The sequence below is a fragment of the Boleophthalmus pectinirostris genome, unplaced genomic scaffold (assembly GCF_026225935.1).
Source record: "Boleophthalmus pectinirostris isolate CB_2022bp ecotype Guang Dong unplaced genomic scaffold, ASM2622593v1 HiC_scaffold_18, whole genome shotgun sequence".
NCBI classification, from domain to species: Eukaryota; Metazoa; Chordata; class Actinopteri; order Gobiiformes; family Gobiidae; genus Boleophthalmus; species Boleophthalmus pectinirostris.
Genome location: NW_026571133.1, coordinates 24,874,422 through 24,896,717, shown reverse-complemented (window position 1 = coordinate 24,896,717; position 22,296 = coordinate 24,874,422). Strand labels below are relative to the sequence as shown.

The window sequence follows — 22,296 nt, the reverse complement described above, 5'->3', positions numbered from 1 at the left end:
AAATCCATATTTTTTACTTGACTGACCAAGCAGTAAATATGTGTAGTTGTTAAGTACTTTCAGAGCATGTGTGGCTCTCTGCAGAATCTTGTTGTCCACCCCAGCTTGCCCTCTCCTTCTTGTATTGATCCATCCATCCTGAGTCTATCAAGACCGGATATACTGGACACATAATGGCTTTTCAACAAACTCAGCCGCTGCTGCATTGGACTCTAATTATACCATTAATGTGCCAATATCAACACATTATATGGACCAAACTGTTAGCCACTGTTCATTTTATTGCTGATGCATGGCCAAGCCCCAAGACTGAATGAAGCACATACTGGCACACTGTTACATCAATTTGCTTCAGTATTGTGCATAACATTTTTTGAAACAGACTAGGAAAATGACTAACTACATTCAAACATTTCTGCACACATAATTAGTGTCTGTAGAACAATGTTATTTAAATGGCTTCAATTTAGATTCCATTAGGCTCTCCAGCTTGCCAGTCCCAGTGGTGGCTCTATTTTATCCACCCAAAACTCACCATTTGTAAATGAGAAATGGCGTGATAATAAATAGGCCATTTGTTATCGTCTACATTAAATAAACATTACAGCACCTCAGTCGGTCTGTAATGCACTCAGGTAGGTCCATTTTGGACAGGTAAGCAGCAGTCATTTACAATAAGCATGTAAGGAGAAAGCATACCTCTAAATGGTAATATGCAGCTTTAGGGGCTGGAAACATGACAAAAAATGTATATCACGATAGTGCCAGATCACAATCTTGATTTTATCACCAAACATAACACCATGTTTGTTTTGCCTTTAGTAGGTAACTAAAGCTACTATATGCTGCTCTTAAGAGTTCACACTTTACTGTGATTGGTAACAAAAAACTGCCAAAATAGCATATTTTAAAAGGCACCAGATCACAGTGTGATTTTTATCACCATACTGCCCAGCTTTACCATAGTCTGTACTCATCATTACTCCTGCTGGAGTATCATATTATTTATTTCAAATAGTCAATAAAACATTACAAGGAGAAAAGTAAAGTTTAAAATTTGGATCACTGCTGTATAATGAATGTATCATTGCAATGCAGAGTATTCCATTTCATCTTTATTATTATTTCAAGTCCTTTTTTTGTTTAGAAATTTGCAACACTCTTAGTTATCCACACACACATTTTTTCACTAACTTTTTGGAACAACTTTCATCTTCTATTTTCTGCTTCTTCGTGAGTTTTCCACATAGAGCCCAAAGTTCACATAAAAAGACTAAATGAGCACAAGTCTGCTCCAATGTGCTGCTTTTTGCTATGGTTATTAACATATGATTATTGGTGATGGACAATTGGCCTCAAAGACGTTTCATTATAAAGGCGCTGCTGGGATCTCATTAGCACTCTGCCTCTAAGGGCTACTGCACAAGCCCTACTCACTTCGGAGAATTACATTTCGATCACTGGTGCTAGAGTTAACAAGGCAACATTAAAGATGTGTGAAGGTAGAACGGCCAAAAAGAGACACATTAGAAAACTATATGCACACACCAATGCACTATGACTGTAAGTAAATAATTAGGTAGGAAATTAAAACATGTATCGCTATGTGCTCTCTCTCTCTCCCTCCCTCCCTCCAGGAGCCTAATTTGGACCAGCACACAGAGATACACAGAGACAGATAATATTAGAATTAGCATTTATAGAATTCTCATTCCAACATCAAATTAAACTTTTTGTGTCAGAAATAATTCTAAATGGAAGATCAAAATATCATATTACGGAACATTTTGTTGCTTACCTACAGTATAATGTTCATAGAAAAGTCAAGTGTGATGTAGTTAAAAAGACTGGACATTTCCAGAGCCATTTATTTTGTTAAGTCAGTCCTACTTAAATAATTCAGAGTATGCTCAATAGTGTTGCTTTAACTTAGCAGTCCTTATTTACCTCCATGTGCAATCATATTATGGAATGTAGCAGCTTGTTCTGTGGGGAGGCAGTTTTCCCCTGACAGGGGCATCCATCAAAAATTGTAATTTCATTTTTTGAGCTGTTGATAAAGTTGCTGACTTGGGCCATACCCACCACAGCACCCCAGGATCAATAGCTCTTTAGACAAATAACATTGGAAAGCACCAGCCACCACCCTGTAGCCATTGCTGGAGGTGACTCCCTCCAAGGGCAGCTGCAGCGGTGTGCCGAGTAGTTCCTATTGCGCGTACGCCTTTATTAAACACATAAAGCTTAAGGTATGCTCAGGCTGTTTGGATACACTGACAGCAGAGGTTATTACACAAGTAACACAACCGTTTCTCTTCATAATTGTTTATTCATAACCCCAGAACTATTACATGACTTTTAGGCAGCAGTCTAATCACTTTATTACAGTTATCAAGTGAATGAGGAAATTAAACCTTCTAAAGGCCCTTAGGTGTTTATGCAGATATATATATGCTGACTATTGATCACAAGCCCCATTACAATGTGTCTTGTTTGTTTCTTGTTGTTAACTTCAGATTCAAATGGTAAAAGCCTTGTTGTTTATTTAGAAATAAAAGACATGCACCTGTGAGGAAAATCTAATTTGAAAATTATACAAACAATACGTTCTACATTGTATGATACAAAAGCTGGATATGTTTTTTTATTTATTAGTATACAGTTCTGGCAGTTTCCTTTAGATTTTGTATATTTATAATGCTAACTTATTATGGTAATATTTATCTTTCTGCTGTTATGTTTTTTTTGTTTTGTTTTGTTTTATTTAGTTTTTTTGGATTAGCATGTCACGTTTTCTCCAGCCAAGTCAGTCTTCAATAAATCTTGAAATCTCTCAACTAAAAAGCAGTAGAATCTATAAGGGCCACTCTATGTTCGTTTCCCACTATGCCACCCAAAGTTCAAGCCTGAATGAAGCATCTGTTCACTTGGCTAGTGATTACAATTTATACGCATTTCAAGGTGCCTGCACACTTCTTCAAAGTAATGCATTTTGAGGCTTTACAATGCCGTGATTTTCTCTTCACAACCTGCCTCCCACACAGGCTCTCTGAAATGTTTTCCAGTTGAGCAGATAGAAAACAATCCCACCTGCGAGAAGAGGAACTGCATGGCCCCCATCTCCCACCTTCTCCTCTCCACTCGGACTTTCACACTTCTAGCTCTGGAGGCACAAGTGCAGCATGTGAGTGTGTCCAGGCAATATTTCCCCCCATGACAAGAGAAGTAGTCGCGCAGCGTGAGTGAGAGAGGGGACAGGCGGAGACAGTAATGATGTACTGTAGCCCTCCACAGCACAGAGATGGACACATCACTTACACAGCAGCCTCCTCAGTCTGGACACCTACCACCAACATTCACTATTTCATGTCAGGTATTGTGTTTTGTATGTGACCTTGTTTACAAAAATCCTTTCAAAGTAATATCGCTCACTATTGCTGAAAAAATTATATATTGTCATGGGTTTCAAGCAAATAATTCCTTCCCTATTTCCCCATCAAAAATAGTGCTGTACAATTCTGATTGAAATTGTAATTTTTCAAATGATTACACAAAGCATTGCGATATTCCATTAATTGTATTCTAAATAATTGCACCATAAATAATTTAGTTTATAACTGATAAAATCTTGATTTTTTTATTTATTAGGGGTGTATGAAAACATTAATTCAATGATCGTAATAATTTATAGCATGATTCTTCTATCTTTTCAAAATGCACCCAAATCATTTTATTTTTTTTAAGGTCATGTTTTTCATGAAAAATCCATAAATTCCATTAACTGTTCTTGTGATTTAAAGATTTTTTATTTTTTTTTCTCGTGAAGTTGTACTCAACCATAATATTATACATAATTATTTATAATCACAATATATTAGGGATGTAATGATATCCAAATCTCTCGATACGATATTATCACGATATGCATCTGACGGTACAATATTAATTGTAATATTTTGGAGAGGCTGATATAATTGTAGATAGGACACTTTTTTGCTTTTAAAATACCTTGACAAGAATTTTATGTGAATTATTACTGTCATAATCTCAAGAATTCAAGTAAATACATATTTCTCCATGTTGTCTGCACTGAAATGAATCATGGGATATGTAGTTCATATTTATTAGTTGTTGCTACTATAAAACTGCATTTAAGAAAAGGAACTTGTAATTCGATATATTTTATTGTCCCACAATATTATTGTGAGACTTTTGACGATACAGTATCAAGATATTTCGATTATTGTTACACCCCTACAGTATATAGTCCTTCATTTAAGTATCAAGATGTATTGAATCGTGACAGACAAATCATGATATGTATCGTATCACTAGATTAATGGCAATGCACATCCCTATTATTTATAGCTATAGTGACAAAGATCATCGGTAATAGCTGAGAGCAGACTTCCCTTTAACCAGGATTTGATTTATTAGTGCTAAAATGTAACAGTAAGAAAAGATAAAAATCATAAAAACTAACGATATATCCATAACTATCCAACATAATCAAGTTCATGATGAATATTTAGCCACATTTTCAGAAATACCAACTTGCAAAAGAAAAAAGACATATTTAATATATTTCATTGTTAGAGAAGTATTTTTTATTCCTGGCTGACACAGCTGTAAGAAAACTCATGCACTTGTAAGAAAAGGGCTCCACTCTTAGATGACTCAATCCAATGTAAGTATGTATCGGACAAGGACAACATGGTGGGCTAGTGACAGGCCAGAGGGGGGAGAACAGAGGAAATCACTGAGAGAAAAACACAAAGAGGCTATATGTCAGCTCCAACTTTCTGCATTGTTGTGAGCCGAACTCCAGAGTGAGAAAGAGTAAACAAGGGTCTACACATTTCAAAGACAGCCAGAACAGGAGTCTTTTTCAGCCGAGGCATTCATAAAACATTAAGGCAGCTATTATTTATTTAATTATTAATGACACTGGCTTTTTTCCCATGAAAGGGATATGAAGCCTGGAGGAGATGTGTGTAGATACAAGCAAGTGCTGGGACAAGAAAAGAATATATATGGGAAAGCGCCAGAAGAGGGCACATAAGAGAGGAAATGTGTTTTGCTGCAGTATCAAAATGGTTTTGTTTTCACACAAGTTTAAGTATTTAAGTAAATTCATAAAACATTGTTGATTGGCAATTAGCACCACTCTTGTCCAAAGGCGATTAATGAGCAGATTGCTGAATGGAACCAAAACACTTTGAGGTTTTGTTGTTATCTTATGACTAATACCATAATTCGCTTTCTGTGTCTGTGCAATAGGCCTACATGTATATTTCATAATGTGTTGGTCAAATGGTGTGAGTGTCAGGGCTATGAAAGGTAACACTGCACAATGTACTTAAAAATTAAAACGTCAAAAAGTCACAAAGGGAGCAACTCAGAACATTGACCATCTGTGTTTTCGCTAAACAAACCCAAAACTATAGAGAAGGCATTAGGCCTGTCATGATAATTACAGTATCGACTTATCTTGAAACCTGTAGCAATAATTTCTGGGCGTCAATATTTAACCTGGGTTCTTTTTCTTTGCACTAATGGGAAAACTTTGGTTATTTTTCAGCACAACAAAGATATTTGAGCTGTTGACGGTTGAATTCTGAACTTCTATGACTCATAGTAGATGCAAACTATTTACAAAAGTGTTTCATTCAACTATTTATTTATTGCAGCACATGTTTGTACATATAGAATAGTTTCTTGGAATAATTCTGCTTTAATATAATTTATCGTCTATTAGGGATGTAACAATAACCAAAATATCGTGATATCGTATCATCAAAGTTCTCACAATAATATTGTGGGCCATCACAACATATCGAATTACAAGTCTCTTTGCTTAAATTAAGAGTTATGGTGCAGCAATAGCTAAAATACCATGATCCTTTGCTCCATTTCAGTGTAGACTACATGAAGAAATAACAGTTCTAAGCACTTTTTAGTCTTTGTTCTTTGTATTGGCAAGGCATTTTAAGAGGAAAAAGTAGTATATCAACAGTTTTGTTAGCCTCCACAAAATATTGCAATAAATATTGTACCGTGAGATGTATATCATGAAAACATTGTACCAAGAGGTTTGGATATTGTTAAATCCCTAATCGTGAGCCTCCCCACCATATCGTGAGGTTTCCCACGATATCGCAATAAATATCCTACTACTTCGTACTGTGACAATATCCTATCGTGAGACTTGGATATCGTCACACCCCTATCGTCTATGTTACTTATATTTACACTTCAAAATTTGTTATAGTGACAAGCCTAGTATGGAGACACTATCACAAATATTTTTCTCCTTACAGTAAAAATATGGCCATTCTGTACAGAGTTACATTTTACCCTCCATCTCAGTTCCATAATTATACTTTTACTTTTTACTTAAACTTTTTATGTGTAATGACGAGTAAAAGCCCTTTTCCATTACCATTACATTACACAACCCTTATGCACTACTTATATAAAAACTATTACAGTAAATTCCAGTTGGCCTTCTTTTTGTCAAATAGAAGCAATGCCACAGAGACACATAATTTAGCCTATGGGCCAAAGTCTGCCATTTAATTTAGTGTGGACAGCATACGTGTCCAGTCTGGACGATGGTGGCCCACTTTCAGCCACTGATGAGAGTAGAAAAATAGAACACTTGATTACCCCTGACACCGCTCAAACGCGCTCCTGCCAATGAAGGTTAGCGGGCCCCTATACTCCGCAGCGGTCAGATTTAGGACACAGTTATGGTCTGGTTTGGGGGTCTATATATTTGCTGTGAAGTGACCAGGTGTGATTAATGATACATGTGGTCAGATGATTGTGTTGGTAATGAGCCCCCGTGAACCCCATTAGTGCTTCATCAGATTCACTCCAACCTACATCTCCATTGTTAGCACTGGGGTCATCAGCATATTTAATTAATATCACCACTGTCACTCATCTATGTATAGTGCTACATCAATTTTAAAGATGCACAATGGAACTTTTCTGGTGGATTGTCCACCACCTGTTTATCTCTGTAGAAATGTTACTGTTTTGCCTGGAATGTGCTACAGTATGGGATTGAATATAATTTATTTCCATGGAGATATGCATATGAAAAAAAAAAAATAAACAGATTATATAAGTTATATAAGTTTATTTATGTATTTATTTTGAAGATTTTTAGGTTTTATTCAAATAGTTGAACAGACCCCAGTCCAGAAGTGCATAAGACGTTAAGTAAAAGTATTGCTCTAGAGAGAAAGAAATATGTTTTATGCCATACTGTGAAAAAGGGATGGGATAAGATCAAATTCTGAGAAACAATCTCACAAGATTTTATCCTCCATCTTTACATTTGGCATTGGCATGAAAGGGTTATGCCTCACTCAAGCTCTGGTAAGCTGTGTATCTTTGAGCAGCTAAAAGCTAAATAGCTAAAAGACTTCTCCAGATAAAGATAAAGATTTGTTTTACACTTTACACTTTAAACTCTGTTCCAGTTCATATTTCTTAGAGATAGTACCAATACTGATTTTTTATTGATTTAATAAAAAATGTAACCAATTAAAAATCATGTGACCAAAAATGTGAACAGAATTGAAAAATTGTGAATTGATCCAATTATTTTTAGACTTAGACTTAGAGACACATTTTATTGATCCACAAGGGAAATTGTTTGGACAAGTACCTCATCACAATATATTATAATAACAAAGAGCAAAAATATTAAAATAGCAGAAATATAATTTTTGTAAATTATTAGTTAAAAATCTCATTATGTCACCTTCTTGTGGATCCTATATCTCATCTCAACCCTACTGTGGAACATATCAGGCAAAGCAGTAACATCTTCATGTAGCAGACAACAAAGGAAAAGCTGCATAGTGCACCTTTAAGGACATCTACAAAGAGTGGTTACAAAAAAGACACAAAATGTTCAAATCTAAACAAAAACAACATTCACTATGAAAAAATAAAATGTATTGTCAATGTGTAAAAGCACTTTTTATGCCACACTAAAACTTCAGTTGAATCCTGCATTTTGTTATTGCTGTTATAATTGTCTCGTTCCCTGTCCCTCATGGGCAATTTCCTTTTCGAATTCCATTACTTCCCGTTCCCGGATAGCTCGAAAATTGAGGCGAGATACAATTCATGCTTGTCCATATTATTCTTGCCGTTTTTCTATTCAAACAGGCGTTGCAGACTTACAGCAAAGGCCGTGAACAAAACACTCCCCGAAGAATGGCGCTCCTGATGGTTTTTCTACTGTGTAATGAATAAAAAACAGAATGCTACGGCATTTTGCTGCAGGCTGCTACAAAAACGAAACTCGACAAGTCCCCGGTATCCCTCTCTTCAGCCTACCGTTACCACAGAGCTGTAGAAATGCATGCATTTTATAACTAACAACACCTGTCCAACTATGTAACCATAACAATGCATCACCTAAATGAAATCCACCATAATTGGAAACATAGCTTTTGTTCTGTGAAGCGGAAAAGGCGGATGCCGGATACAAGTCAACAAACAATATGCAACCATAAAATCAATCTTTCTGACCAGTAACAGTAACATACAAGCATCGAAGAGAGGCCAAATATTGTACTTATGTAGAGAAAATAATTCTACCCATTATCACGGCAATGTTAATCCCATCTGAATCATAATTTCTTCTGCAAACAAGTAAATATCCTGTATAAGTATGCATAAAACCTGCAACCTTTGTGGTTTAGATCCCTGCAAAACATGTTCTGAAATGAATGTGATTCACTTAAAACAGAATCCTTCTATTGCAATCACAATGCAGGTCAGAAAACTAGTTAGACCCAAATCATTATACAGGAAATGTTTTGATGGGAGAGAAAAAAAAAAACACTACTTGAAGAGGTGCACTTTTTCCAATTAACACAAAATAACTATCCAAAAATGACTGATATTTAATATATTTTTTTACTTTCTTAACTTTTTTTTTGATAACTTCTGCTGGTCAACTGTATGTCTGCAAAAAAAGATTTTCCCCTTGGCGATGATAAAGTAATTCTGATTCTGATTCAGATTTCATAGAGTAGGCAATTCACAAGTATTGAATATCTTGATATTCTCTAGCTCATCACTGCACACTATTTTCACCATTAAACATCTATGTAATGAGGGACAGGTTGGACTGTAATTTTGGACGTTCGATATTTTCCGTCTTTTTGATTCTGAATGTAATTACCCTTTGAAGCATCCGCTCAGTCTTTTCACTGAATGATGTAAGACTCAAATGTGCACTTCAAATGTCCTCTTCCAGCCATCACACTCCAATTACCGAGAAACTTTGTGTAAGCTCTAACACCTGATCCAATTCTCCACCACAGGGTCTTTCTCCTTCTCCAATACTTTGATATATAACATCTCTGCTTAGATGAACATGTGACCACTTTACCAGCATGGGCATCGCACCCTCATCTTATTTCAACACACTACCACTAATGTCAGCAGTACAGGTGAGGAAGAGGAAATTACATTGTTGGGTGGTACTGTAGCAATTAAAACACACATCTGAAACGAAATGGGCATCTGGAAAAGTGAGAAATAAAGAAATATCTATAGTCTATAATTATGCACCTGTATTTGTTCAGAAAAAAATTAAAGCATAGTCTAATGTCATCAAGAAAAGCAGTATAGCATAGTATGAGAAAGTGAAAAATAGGGCGTAGACAATATTGAGACTGTTTACTGGTCATAGTTGGCCCAGAAAGTCTTCTGTTGTAGTTACTTCTAATGATAAAAAAAAAAAAAAAAAAACACCTATAAAACATTTGGATCAGTTTTGTTGGGAAATAAATGCTGTTTTCAGTCTCTTCACTGGTATCTGTTGATATTGATAATAGTCAGCTGCTTAAAGCTATAGTATTAAAATCTGTATCGGAACTGAAAAAGCTGAACGGGAGCATTCCTACTCGATAGAGGTTTGGAAATCTACTAAGCAAGACTAATACAAAAGGCTTATGCAACAACAACAAAAAAAAAAAACAATAAAAAAATTATCTTTGTTCTGAAATTGCAGCTGATGGGGACAAAAAAGGAGGAAGTGTGTTGGTGAGCCTTAAATGTCAACAGTTTATATCCAAGTAGAATGTGCAGGGTGTGAAAAAACAAAACAAAGTCATAATATTAGACAAAGCTGCAGTGTAATGTAAAAGTTCTGGGATGGGATGTTCTTGTTGGCATTTGGAAAAGCGTTTGCAGATAAGTGCTGTCAGCAAAAGTCACACTTTGCATTTTATTGAGAGCGCTCCAGGATAATACAGATAAGATTACAGCACTATTTCTTTATCACACAGTCTGTCTGCATTCATCAGCATTTTATTAGTTTTAAAACAGGAACCTTATATGACATGGCTAACAAAAAATTATAGCTGTACTCATTATAATCACTGAAGCTGTGAATTCTGTTTGTACAATGTAAGATATTTAAAGTAAGTAAAATATTACGTGAATTAGAGCTTTGGGTTCGAATTTTCAATATAATTTAAAGGTGCAATGTGCAACTTTTCTGGTGCTGGGTCCATCACCTGTTGTCTTCATGGAGATGTTATTACTTTGCCTGGAATGACATTAAACACATCAGTTTAGCATTTACTCATTTCATTCATTTCATTTATTCATTATGGGTGTTTTTATTGCTAAAAAATACAATAATTCTCTCAGTGAATAGGGTTGACTCTCCACAGATCTGACCTGTAATGTGGCCTATAGTTGTCTCCCTTGAAGTAGATGATTTCTACTGTGGAACATTTGAACCAATAATATCTCCATGAAGACAGGTGACGGACTTTGCACCGGAAAAGTTGTGCAAGGCACCTTTAAGAAAATGCTGGACTACTTCCAGCTGTTTCTGATGGGAAATGGAAAATACTGTATAAGCTAACTACAGTATTTAAACATCTATGGGAACTATAGCTCTTTCAAATAAAAAGACCAAAGCCAAAAAATTCATCAGAAAATGTCTGTGTGGTTATTTGTGCAGCATTCACCTCCTCCTCAATCTCCTGCAGTGCTGAAAACTCAAATGTTTAAATAATGCCCCTAAATTCTCATGGAAATGTATTCAAGCCTATTCTAGCTCTCAACACATATGCCAGGGCCTCATGCATCAAACAAATGGGCTGACTCAAACAATGAAAAATTACAAATGAATGGGTGATGCTATAAGAAATGTATGAAACGCAAGCCACATGTGCAGTAATGTGCAGTATACAAGAGAGAAAAACACAAAAATCAAACTATGAAATGATGGCACTTAGTGAGTTATTAGAGGGTCCATATTACTCTATTTTCTGATCTGTGTTGTAATGTTGTTTCCTCATCACAAACATACCAGGATTTGTGTTTTGTTTCATTCACACATCCTACATATTTGCGCTGAGTTCTTCTCTCAAATGGAAAACTCTGTTCTTTCTGTTCCACTTTGTGATGTCATATGGTAAAACAAGAAGTGCTGCACTATGTTTTTAAACTCCATACACCACTAGCATAATTTGGATGATTTCAGCCCTGGAATTGGCAATCTCTACTGAACAAAAGGTAGCTGTTAACTAAAACTACTGTTTCATGACATCACAAAGTGGAACACAGCATTTTGAGGTTTGGATATGTCGGAAGACTAATAATGCAGAATCACTGAAACATGTAATTGAAACAAAACACAACTCCGGGTACATTTTTTGTTGAGATGACAGCATTATAACATGGTTTAAAGATTACATTTTGCATATAGGACCTTTAATTCATATTGAATCAAATGTAATAAATATTGTCGTAAATACTGAATTAAATAGTATTCCACCTTTAATTGCAATTTTATACCTTTAAGCTATGTGGTTGGAGGGAGTTATGCTAGGAAATTAGGACAACGTGAAATAATGATTCAGTCCTTGTGGGTTTTTTAATGTAAAATGCAAAGTCTAACCACAAGTCTAAAGGGAAAGCATATAGCTCAGTTCTCCTCTCCACTGCATTAATTTGCTAGGTATATATATATATATATATATATATATATATATTTTTTTTTTTTTTTTGAATAACTTAAATTAAGTATAGCTGAATGAAACGGTTTATCAATCATGTAATGTATTTCATTCTTAGTGGAACTGTGTTTAACTAACTATATACCATCAATCAATATAGCAAATTTCACCTTTAAAGGAACAGTTCATCATGAGAAGGTGTAGCGCACAAATGTACAAAGCTGCTCTGTGCCCTCTGCTGCTTCTGAACTAGTGGGATGAAAACAGTTTGGCTCAAATTACGACAAAGTGCATGTCAGTCTAGAAAGGGGAGTGAGGAACTCTGACACTCGAAATTTAAAAAAAGAACAACTAGAAAGGAGTATCCAGGAGGTGTGCAGAGGGCTCCCAGTGAAATGCCTGCAGGACAGAGAGACCTTACTCATGCTTGCAACAGAAAGACAAAAGGAGGAGGAGAAAGTATTACAGCAGGGAGGAGAGGGCATATGGCAGACCCTTGCGCACCCAGCTAGAGGAGGTAAGTGGGCTGAGTGTGGTTGGTCTGAGGGGATTTCAAACATGGGTCACATCGATTCACGCCCGCGGATCAGAGCTTGACAACTCCCTCTGGTGATGACATTTTTGAAAGAACAGCAATTTTACATCCCACGCACAAGTAAATAGAATCTGAAGTATTCAAACTCAAAGAGGTTCAAATGAGGAGAGGAAACAGTCAATACTGTAAATCGCTATGGGGATTAGTGATTAATAAACGAAATCACACATTTGTGGATTTGTGATGCGAGGCGAGTACTGTTCAGGTTTTAAGAAAAATAATATTAAGCATGAAATGAAAACCGTAATCTACATCCTTGTCATTGTTTTTAACAGTGTTGAAAATACAAGTGATACTCGTTAAATTGATTAGCACAATTGAATTGAAGTTCTTAAATTAATAAAAACAATTCTGCATCTGACATTTTACCTGTGACTTTTTTATTCAGTTTGGGACTCTGAGTCACATCTACTGTAAATAGTGCATGGAAGCAGTCTTTTTCCTCTCACCAGATTTAAAGATTTATTCCACCTCAGTTGTGTTTATTGTTAGAGATGCACCGATCCAATACTGGTATTGGATATTGGTGACTCAAAAAATTTGGTGTATCAGATATCGGCTTACAAATATCCACTCAACTGATATCCTGGTTGGGCCAAAAAATTATGTAATAAGACTATTTACATAGTTGACCAAGACAGCTCCATAACACAACTGTATTTGGAATTTTATTTGTTTTATTTTGTTTAAAGGAAATCAGTGCTGTTTTCAGTCTCTGCTCCGGTATCGGTTGATATTGGGTATTGGCAGGTACTTGAAGCCATAGTGTCAAAATCAGAACTGAAAAAGCTGGATCGGTGCATCTTTAGTTATTATAATTTATGTGGTTTATTATTATAATAGTTTATATTGTGTCAGTCAAATCCAAAATAAGAGTCTTGGATGTCTAAGGAGATTTGCTGCTACCATTGGTATTTTTTCACGGCAAAACAATTGCACCTCTTCAAGTATGTTTTTGTTTGACAACAAAGTGAGGTGTAATGCGAGGAGGGCCATTGTTGTATGAACAGAACAGAACACATGTGGCTGTCTGCCTTTGTGGTACCAGCTATGGCGTGAGTACAGCTGGAGGGGGGTGAGGGGCATGCCAGGTGGTATTTTAGGCCCAATTACCCATATGTTTGGGACAAGTGACCTTTCCATATTGTGCCCTGTCTGACTGTTGGTGTAGTGTGTGCTCCAGCCATCAGAAATGGTTTATTGAAGGGTTTATTCTTAGCCTTTCCCCAAAGGTTAGACTGAGATCTCACACTCACAAGCCTTCCTCTTGTTTTCTAAAGTGAAAACAAATAACCCTCCTGAATCAAGATGGACCAGATGTCTCAGAGCTACCTTCATAATTTCATCACTTTTATTTCATGTGAAATATTAGGAGCTTGCCCAACTGTGACACACTTATGGGCCCACTGCTCCTTCACTTCCTGCCCAAATGAAATGGTATTGCTACATTTAATTCAGCAGTGGTTCATGCAGGTTTCAGAGGCAATTAAGAGCCAATGGGACACTCATCCTAAATCTGAAGCAGGCTACTTTTCATTATTAGCATAGGGTCTCTGTGGGCAAAGGAAATCAAAGGAGTCAGTCAACTAGAGAAAGCACAATGGAGGAGAAGGGTGATCCAGGTTTTAAATCAGGCTAATATGTACACTATTTCAGGCAAATAGTTTAGATAGGTATATAATCTTATGGTGGTACGACCTAGCTGTACATATGCTAATCTACACATTCATCAATTTTTACTGCAGAGATTAATTTCACAATGCTAAAATTTCAAACTCAGTTTGGATTCTAAAAAATAATTGATACCACTTTTGATATAATAATGATAAAACACACTTACAATAGAATGTGACTGTATTAATGTAATGTAGTTTATTTAATATGATCTTATAGCCTCTAGGTATGACAGATAAGATCCTTCTAAAGCTCTGGAAAAGTCAGGAAAGGTTTGATTTGAACAATACTTGTTTATGAGAATATTAAGTAGTTTCAATACTTTGTTTTAGTATCAATTCGCCTCTACAAATGGAAGCACATCAGTGGCAAACAGACATACAACCTGTCTGCCCAGAAGAGCGGATCTCTCCTCCACTGTGATTCTCCTCAAGGTTTCTCTTTTTTGCATTCTGTTTTTGGAGTTTTCTTTGTAAAGAAAAAGGATATAATGACAGTGAATGCTCTGGGGCATCCATTTGCTTGTTTCCTGTGAATGTTGGTTAATTTGCATGTCTTTTATTTACCAATATTTCATTGTTTGATTTTCTAAATTTCTGTTGGTTAAATTAACAATTTTGTGAAGCCTGTCAATTTGACTGCTGTAACTGTTGTTAGGGTTAGGGTTAGTATATGAGTAAGAATATTAATATTTTTTAACAGAAACAAATATTACAAATATGACAAACAAACAAGTTTATAGGTAATAATAAGTATTGTCAGTGGTGGTCATGTTCACTGTAGACTGGAGAAGGTCTATTCTGGTTTCTAAACACTACATGCCAAATATAAACTCTGTAACAACAAGAAACCTTAGCACATTATTATCATGCACCGAAGTCACACATTCATTTCATTTCCTCCTTTGCTGTTGCACTTTCTATTTGATGTTATTGACTTGCAAAATCTACAATAATTTTTAATTAATGACAGAGCCACAAAAAAGTTTTCAGACTTTAGTAGCTACAAGAGCAGTTACAACAATAAACCAGCTGTTCTATAATTTTCTCCACACAATCCTATCTTTGTGTTATTTAGTCAAATGTAAAAGGATAATCAAAACAAAACTAAGAGGCTACTCAAAATACATAAAACATAATCATATAGTCACAAATTAAAATTAATTTGTAGAATTAGTCTAGACTACTTATTTATTAGTCATGTGTTGTGATTCATGTTTCAAAACCATTGAAGGTTAGCTGTGCCCCAGGTTCAGGTTCAACACAATTTAATATACACTTTGTTGAAAGCTGTTACTTTAGATTTGTAGAATAATATCTCTCCTAACTTTGACTCATCTGGAGGAACAGAGGGTGATAGCAGTAAACAGAGCCCCTTTGCGATGAGCTCTACATCACGGCTTTATGTATTCTCCTGAGAGAGGCCTCCATTAGGCTAGACAAATAAGCAGGCTGCTCCGTAGGTTATCATAGCTTGTAGGTCAGAGCACAGAGGCTGAATGTCACCAGTCTATTCCCTCAGAGTTTGCTGCTACGATGAACAAGTTCAGAGAAAGAGCAACAAACTTCTCAAACAAATCTTATTGAGTATTATAAAGACACATACACAGAGTTTATGCACAAAATAATTTGAATGAGGCAACAGAGAAAATATCCAAACTGCAAGATATTGTGTCATGGCAGAATAAACTACTGAAAAAAATGTCCAGGTATGCTGGTTTAGCCTTGTTTCATTCATTTGAAACTGTCAACTAAAATAAAAGCATTTTATTGCAGTTTAAAATACAGAACTAAAAGTATTATTTCTTTAAAACCCTTTTGTAGGACCACCAAACCGCCTGTCTTCAAATGCAGAAATTTAGTAAAGATCTATCATTTCTAGATGAAACTCTCTTGGCGCACTAGCATTTTAAGAAGAAGAAATTATTTTCATATACACTACCAGTCAAACGTTTGGACTCACCCTCTCATTCAGTGTTTTGTTTCCTATTTCTTACTACTTTCTACATTTTAGATACAGAGAAGAAAAAAAAATACTGTATATAACGCAAATATAGAATTATTAGACACTTTTTCTTTGCCACATAATTCCATACATCTTACTTATTTGATGTCTTCTGTATGTATATCAATATTAATGTAGAAAGTATTAAACATAGAGAAAAAAAAAACAGAATGAGAGGATGAGTCCAAACTAAACAAACAGTGATTACATTCAGTATAAAGCCTCATTGTGCATCCTTCAAAATGATATGCATTGACTTCTGGTGCTCTTTTCAGTTCAATTGCCAGCACTTATTGTCCAAGACTTGAGAGACCGGTAGTATTGACTGACTATAGATCAGGTCCACTCCAGCTTTTGTGCTATTAGGAGAGTGAGCGGTTCAGGCCCTGCCCCACTGCTCTTTAATTGGTCCCCTCAGAAGGTGCACACAAATTTCACCATCACAGAGTAAGATTACGCTCAAGAACGAGAGGATTCCTGTGTGCACTCTGCTAGCCATCGATTAGCTCACTCTATCAGCATTGTTTCAGCTTCACTTTTTTATCGCATTTCTTTTCAGCCAGTAGATTACGATCTTACGAGGTGGTCCTTGGGTAAACTATACAAGGTGAGATAAAGAGAAGGAGACAGAGCAGGAAAGTGGTTGAAATAAATGGGAGATGACTCTGGATTGCCAACTGGGTAAAAGGTTTTATGCTCACATTTAATCAGACAATTATGGTACTTATTAAGTTCTATAAAGTCATAATTTCAGACAGAAAATCCAAACTTGTTGAACTTCATAATTATTTTTTGGATTAACTCCACAAAATTGCAATATTCTTATGTTTAAAACTTATATCAGTTCAACAGAGTCTCTGTCTTTGGGGTTGAAGAATGGCACCACTTTCTGAAGCCATGGTGAGAAAACAAAATTTCACGTTTTTTGTTTACGCTGACAGATAAGCAGTGGAACTTTGTGTGAATGTCTATTTCATGTGAATGGTCCTGTAATTATAGAGATATTAACTATACTAGGATGATATAAACAGAAAATGAGCACCATAAGACCTATCCTCCAGATCTATCTGTGGGCTTTCTAGAATGATTACAAAACATTTGAGACTGTCCACAGCAAATTTATTATCAGGATATTTTTAAACATTGAAGGCATCAAATACAATGTAGAACTGTTGACAGTGGCATAAAAATGGGTTCTATTTCTAATTCATGGTGTGCTCAATTCGACCTGACATTTCAGTTCAGATGTTTCTCCAAGTGACTGCATTGGTCTTGTCAGAGCATGTGTACAGTGTGGTTGGAAGGAGACCACAGGCATCTGACAAGAGCAAGCAGGAGTCATCCACTGACAAAATACACTGTCATAGCACCTATGTTACTTGTTGAAAGGACTCAGATTATTTGTCTTTGCTTCACATCGGCTGATTTATTTATCATCAATACTGCATGCATATTTGCTTCATAATCACAAATCACAAAAAATGACAATAATAACAATATTGCAATATTTGTATTGCAAAAATGTTGAATAGCAAAGCATATAGAGAGACATAATATTTTGATTTAAATTGTTAATCGTGATGGCAACAGTCCTAGTTTTTATTTCAGTGTGAATCTTATTGAATAGCTTAGTTGGCCAAATATGTCATACTGTAAAATGTAAAGCAAAAAATGCATTTAATGAACTCTTTCTTGTGTCTTGTGTTCTTTTGTATCACCCGAATCATGAATTAGAATTGCATTACACTTTGTAGTGAGCTGAAGTGTGGACTGGGCTCAAAGTGTGCTGTTAAACAAATACCTCTCAAAACCATATGGCAAAAATGGATCATTATTTTACATTTTGGGCAATTAAAATCGCAATAGAGATCTAAAGCGCCTTAATAAAAGAAAAAAGTTTGCTGACTTCTGGTTGAAAATTGCTGCACTGACTTCTGCCTGCCCATTTGCCTTACGTCATGGTAAACGTCAAAGCAACAACGTGAAGCACTGATGGACCGTGCTGTGGGGTCCAGTTCACACTTGCAAGCAGCAGAATGTTTTTAATTTGTGCCAAAAAGGCCATGTGATGCTGTTGAATCCATGTATCACCGATAAGCAAAAAAGTGGGTGGTAGTGTATGAGGGGTCAGTGAAAACACGCAATTTCTGAGCAATGGTGTCTCGATTGCAAGAAAATAAAAATTACTGAACAGGCCTGAATCATTTTAAATGCAACCAGAGGGGGTAAATGAAAAGTGAATACAATTATACAACATTTCTAATCAATATTTTGATAATCAGCCCACTCTATTACAATAATAGTACTCTGCAATATTCCTGAGTTTCAGTTTCCTTTATACAGGTGCCATTTTGAGTACTTAAAGAATATTTTAATTTGAGTTGTTAATTGCTAAAGCAATGGTGCTCATTTTTCATCAATCTGAAAACCATGGGTAGTTTAAAATTTACTGTACGGCAGGGTCAGATCGTCTTCTTTTCTTGTGAGCTGGAGTAGTGGTTTCATCAGAAAAACAATGAAAAACAGAAGGCTTCTTCAAAGACAAATGAAACTCCTTGTGGTGCTCTGTTTTATAAGTGACAGACAGGCCTTTGCTGCTTTTACATTGGACATATGCTCAGAGCATTATGTAGACTTCTGTCAACAGAGACCTCGATATCCCAGACTATACCATTCTTGACCACTTCACACACAAAGCACCCAACAAGCTCTGAAATATGTAAGGAACAGTATCAAGATTCTATGTGGTTTTGAACAAAGGATTATTATATCCTCACCTTTCTACAGATTTGCATTTTAACAAGACTATCAAAGAAAAGTCACTGCAATGCCCTTCAGATCCGACTTTTGTATAAGACAACTTATGATAATAATGTTGTCTAAATGTATTTGATTGTGCTTTTATCACATTTTCTCATCTAGAATCCACATTGCAGCATGTTTGCTTCTTCAAATCAAAACACTAAAGCACTCACCCCAAACACAGAGCACAAAGAGCAAACAGCTTTAATCCAATGTCATCAAATATATATTTGCTTTTGATTACTCTTGGAATCAATTCATCATGGGCAGGGGAGGCAGTGTGCGCTGTACTGACAAGATGCTTACATGTCCCACACAATCACTCTCATTTGGTCTTTTTGAACATGTACTAAACTGAACAACGTTTGAAATATTTGTCTGAAGACAAAATAAAAATGATGAAGTGGATAAAAAGAGAAGGATATTGCATGTTTGGCATTGAGCGGTCTGTGGCGTGGCTCTTTCCTTTGTGATGATGTCCTTGAGTTGGTCAGTGAGGCATTGAATAGTGCATTGTGGATGGGCTGTTATCTCCAAGGCTTCTCTTTCAATGTTATTAAGAAACACATAGACAGTGCCAGAGCCAAGGCCAAAAGCTAAACCCACAGCCGCAGAATGAAATAGCAACATTTCCAGCATCAGTCCACACACATTTGACAAGCGGACATCACTGTAGGATTAAGAGGATTGAAAACAATAAAACCAGACAAATTTGGAGATTAACATTTTGGCCATAAGCACATTCGGTTCAACAAGCTACTTTGACCAGATGGATTTTATTAATTTTGTATGTCTGACTGCATGATGACCGTAGCATCTACATTTATTTGGCTAAATAGTTAATAACTTAGGTCTTTTAACATTGAGGATATATTTTTTGTTTTAAATGATTATTGTTGTAAAACCTGACAGAATGTTCTGTCAGTCTAATTAACAGAGAATTTGAAGATTCTAACTATTAAACTTTATTCAAAAGAGTTTTGTCTGTATAGAGTGTTAAATTTATTTATTATCAGTCATCCATGCATCAGCTTACTGGGTTTGTCAACAGCTCTTTTGTTTACTTTTTAACATTGTTCTGGCAAATGCATTTCAATGGATGTTTGCACTGTGCACCCAAGAAAGGCAGATTTTGACAATACCGTCGTCTAATAGATTTTCTATACCTTCGTGCATTATGCAGTTTTAACGCACAAAAATATGGAAGCTTCCTCCATGAAGTGATGCATTAAAACTGCATAACTGATAAGAATCAGATTAATTTAATCTGCATATACCATGGTTCTACAAAACTGAAATAGGTAATCTATGAGTCTGACAGCAAACTGGCCTATTGTTAGAGCCTATAGTATAAGTGCTATGAAAAATGTTTTTTTTTTTTACTAAATAATGCAGTGAAACCAACCATAGAGTCCTACACCACTGATGATAGCAGCTGGTCTGGTCATATCATTTCATATGACATGTCAGTTCAATCAAAGCTGCAGCTTCAGAAGAGTTGTTTGGGTTAAATAATACATAGCTCCAATGCCTTTTATTCCACTTTCTGATCACTCATGGGTCCTCTCAGAGGATCAGACAGAAGTGAGCTGCTTTTGGTAAAGAAAGAGCTAGTGTCCAACAAACAGCAGGAGCAGTCAGCAGCACACATAATAGCCATTAAAAAATTATCTAGCTGATTATTTAGAATGTATATAGCATTTCTCTGTGAACAGACTAAGGGTGGCTAACTTATGTTATGGTGATCTGAAGTCAGTCAGACATCTGTGATGGAGCTCAGCATAGAGCTGCAGGCATGCGGCTCACTTTGACTCAAAGCCTTGACCTGTCTAATGTGTCTGTAATAGTCAAATTAACACTGATATAAGAAATGCTAACCCTTCATCAAAAAAACGTAATCTAGATGAAAGCTTCATCTTGCAAGCTAAGTGTTAGCTGGCTCAAATGTAGTGATCAGTTGAGACTGGTGAGTTGTTTGTCAAGGATGGGGCTACATGTCCAGGTATTATGATAAGTTGTTCAGTTCATATTAAATAATTGTTGTGCAGAAACTGTATTTATTAATTTAGGCTATTTATTAAAACGTAGGCTATTAGTCCAACAAGGCAAGTCCCAGTAGTAGCCTACTTCTGGGACTGACTGATATTTAGGCTACTAAATATGCCGCTTTGTTATCACAACATTGAGACGGGTTTGAAACATTAACTGTAACGCATGCCTACCGTTCTCATTTAAGGGTGTTTTATGATCTGACTCAACACTTCGCCTTATTATTTAAAATGAAGATCACAGGGAAATCACCAAAATTAGAACGAGAACTTTTAGCGATAACTAGGAATACAGCCAGTAAAAAGACTTTACACGTGGGCAACTAGCTTAAATCTAATATTTGAGTGTATCTTACCTCTTGCCAGCGCAGGTATAACTTGTAAAGTGAGCAGTCCGATGACAGCAAAACTCCAGCAGCATCCTCCTGAAAACTGTCCCATCACTGTTCCGCTGGGGTCCCTCTCCGGAGGCTCTGGACGCACCGGTGTTGGGTTTGGGGCATTGGTAGTGCACAGAGGACCGATGTACACTGGTCCTGGTCCTGGCCGTGACCGGCGTGTGTGATGCCGCTGCCGCCACCGGTGCTTTCGCAGTGCGGCGAGGAGAGACGCAGAGTTGTGTGGAGCTCTCGGCGGCTGCCACCGTACTGCGCGCGAAGAGGAGAGGCGCTGCTAAAGAGCGGGTCGGGGGTGGGGTGGCGCGCCCGGACCGCATGGACCTGTTGAAAAGACACCGGTGTCCGACATGAGGCGTGGTGAGATCAACGCTGTTATCAGCGCAGCGTGCAGTGCGTGTTGTCAGTTCCCATGATTATCGCAAACTCCTTTTATTTACTCCGAGAGTCTTTATGGACCATACTGTAGGCTACAGTGATGGATCAGTGTCCTACTTGAGTCCTACTTGTATCGTTTTACCATATTTTCCTATTTCTTGTAGTCCTGTTCGGAAGTAAAACAGGCCAAAGACTCAACAATATTGCATAGGCCTAAATATATGGATCAGGATAGTCTTTGCAAAAGAACTAAGCTCGTGTGTGGGGAAGAAATGCATATTCTAAGACATTCCCAGAAAGGCATGATGCATGCAATTATTGAGCTAGCTGCTGCACCTGTCCAAAGGAGGATTATGCAATTTGTGCAAAGTAGCATGTGCCTTTTAGTT

The 22,296-nt window shown here is 36.5% G+C and overlaps 1 protein-coding gene across 1 annotated transcript in view; it reads right to left on the bottom strand.

Moving 5' to 3' along the window:
* Positions 1–21,604, bottom strand: part of LOC110157487 (netrin receptor UNC5D-like) — a 95,486-nt gene extending 73,882 nt beyond the window's left edge. The window contains exon 1 of the mRNA XM_055153602.1: positions 21,491–21,604. Within this exon, the coding sequence (XP_055009577.1) occupies positions 21,491–21,575 (85 nt within the window). The 5' untranslated portion in view covers positions 21,576–21,604. The remainder of the gene's footprint in view (positions 1–21,490) is intronic.
* Between the last annotated feature and the right edge of the window lie 692 nt (positions 21,605–22,296).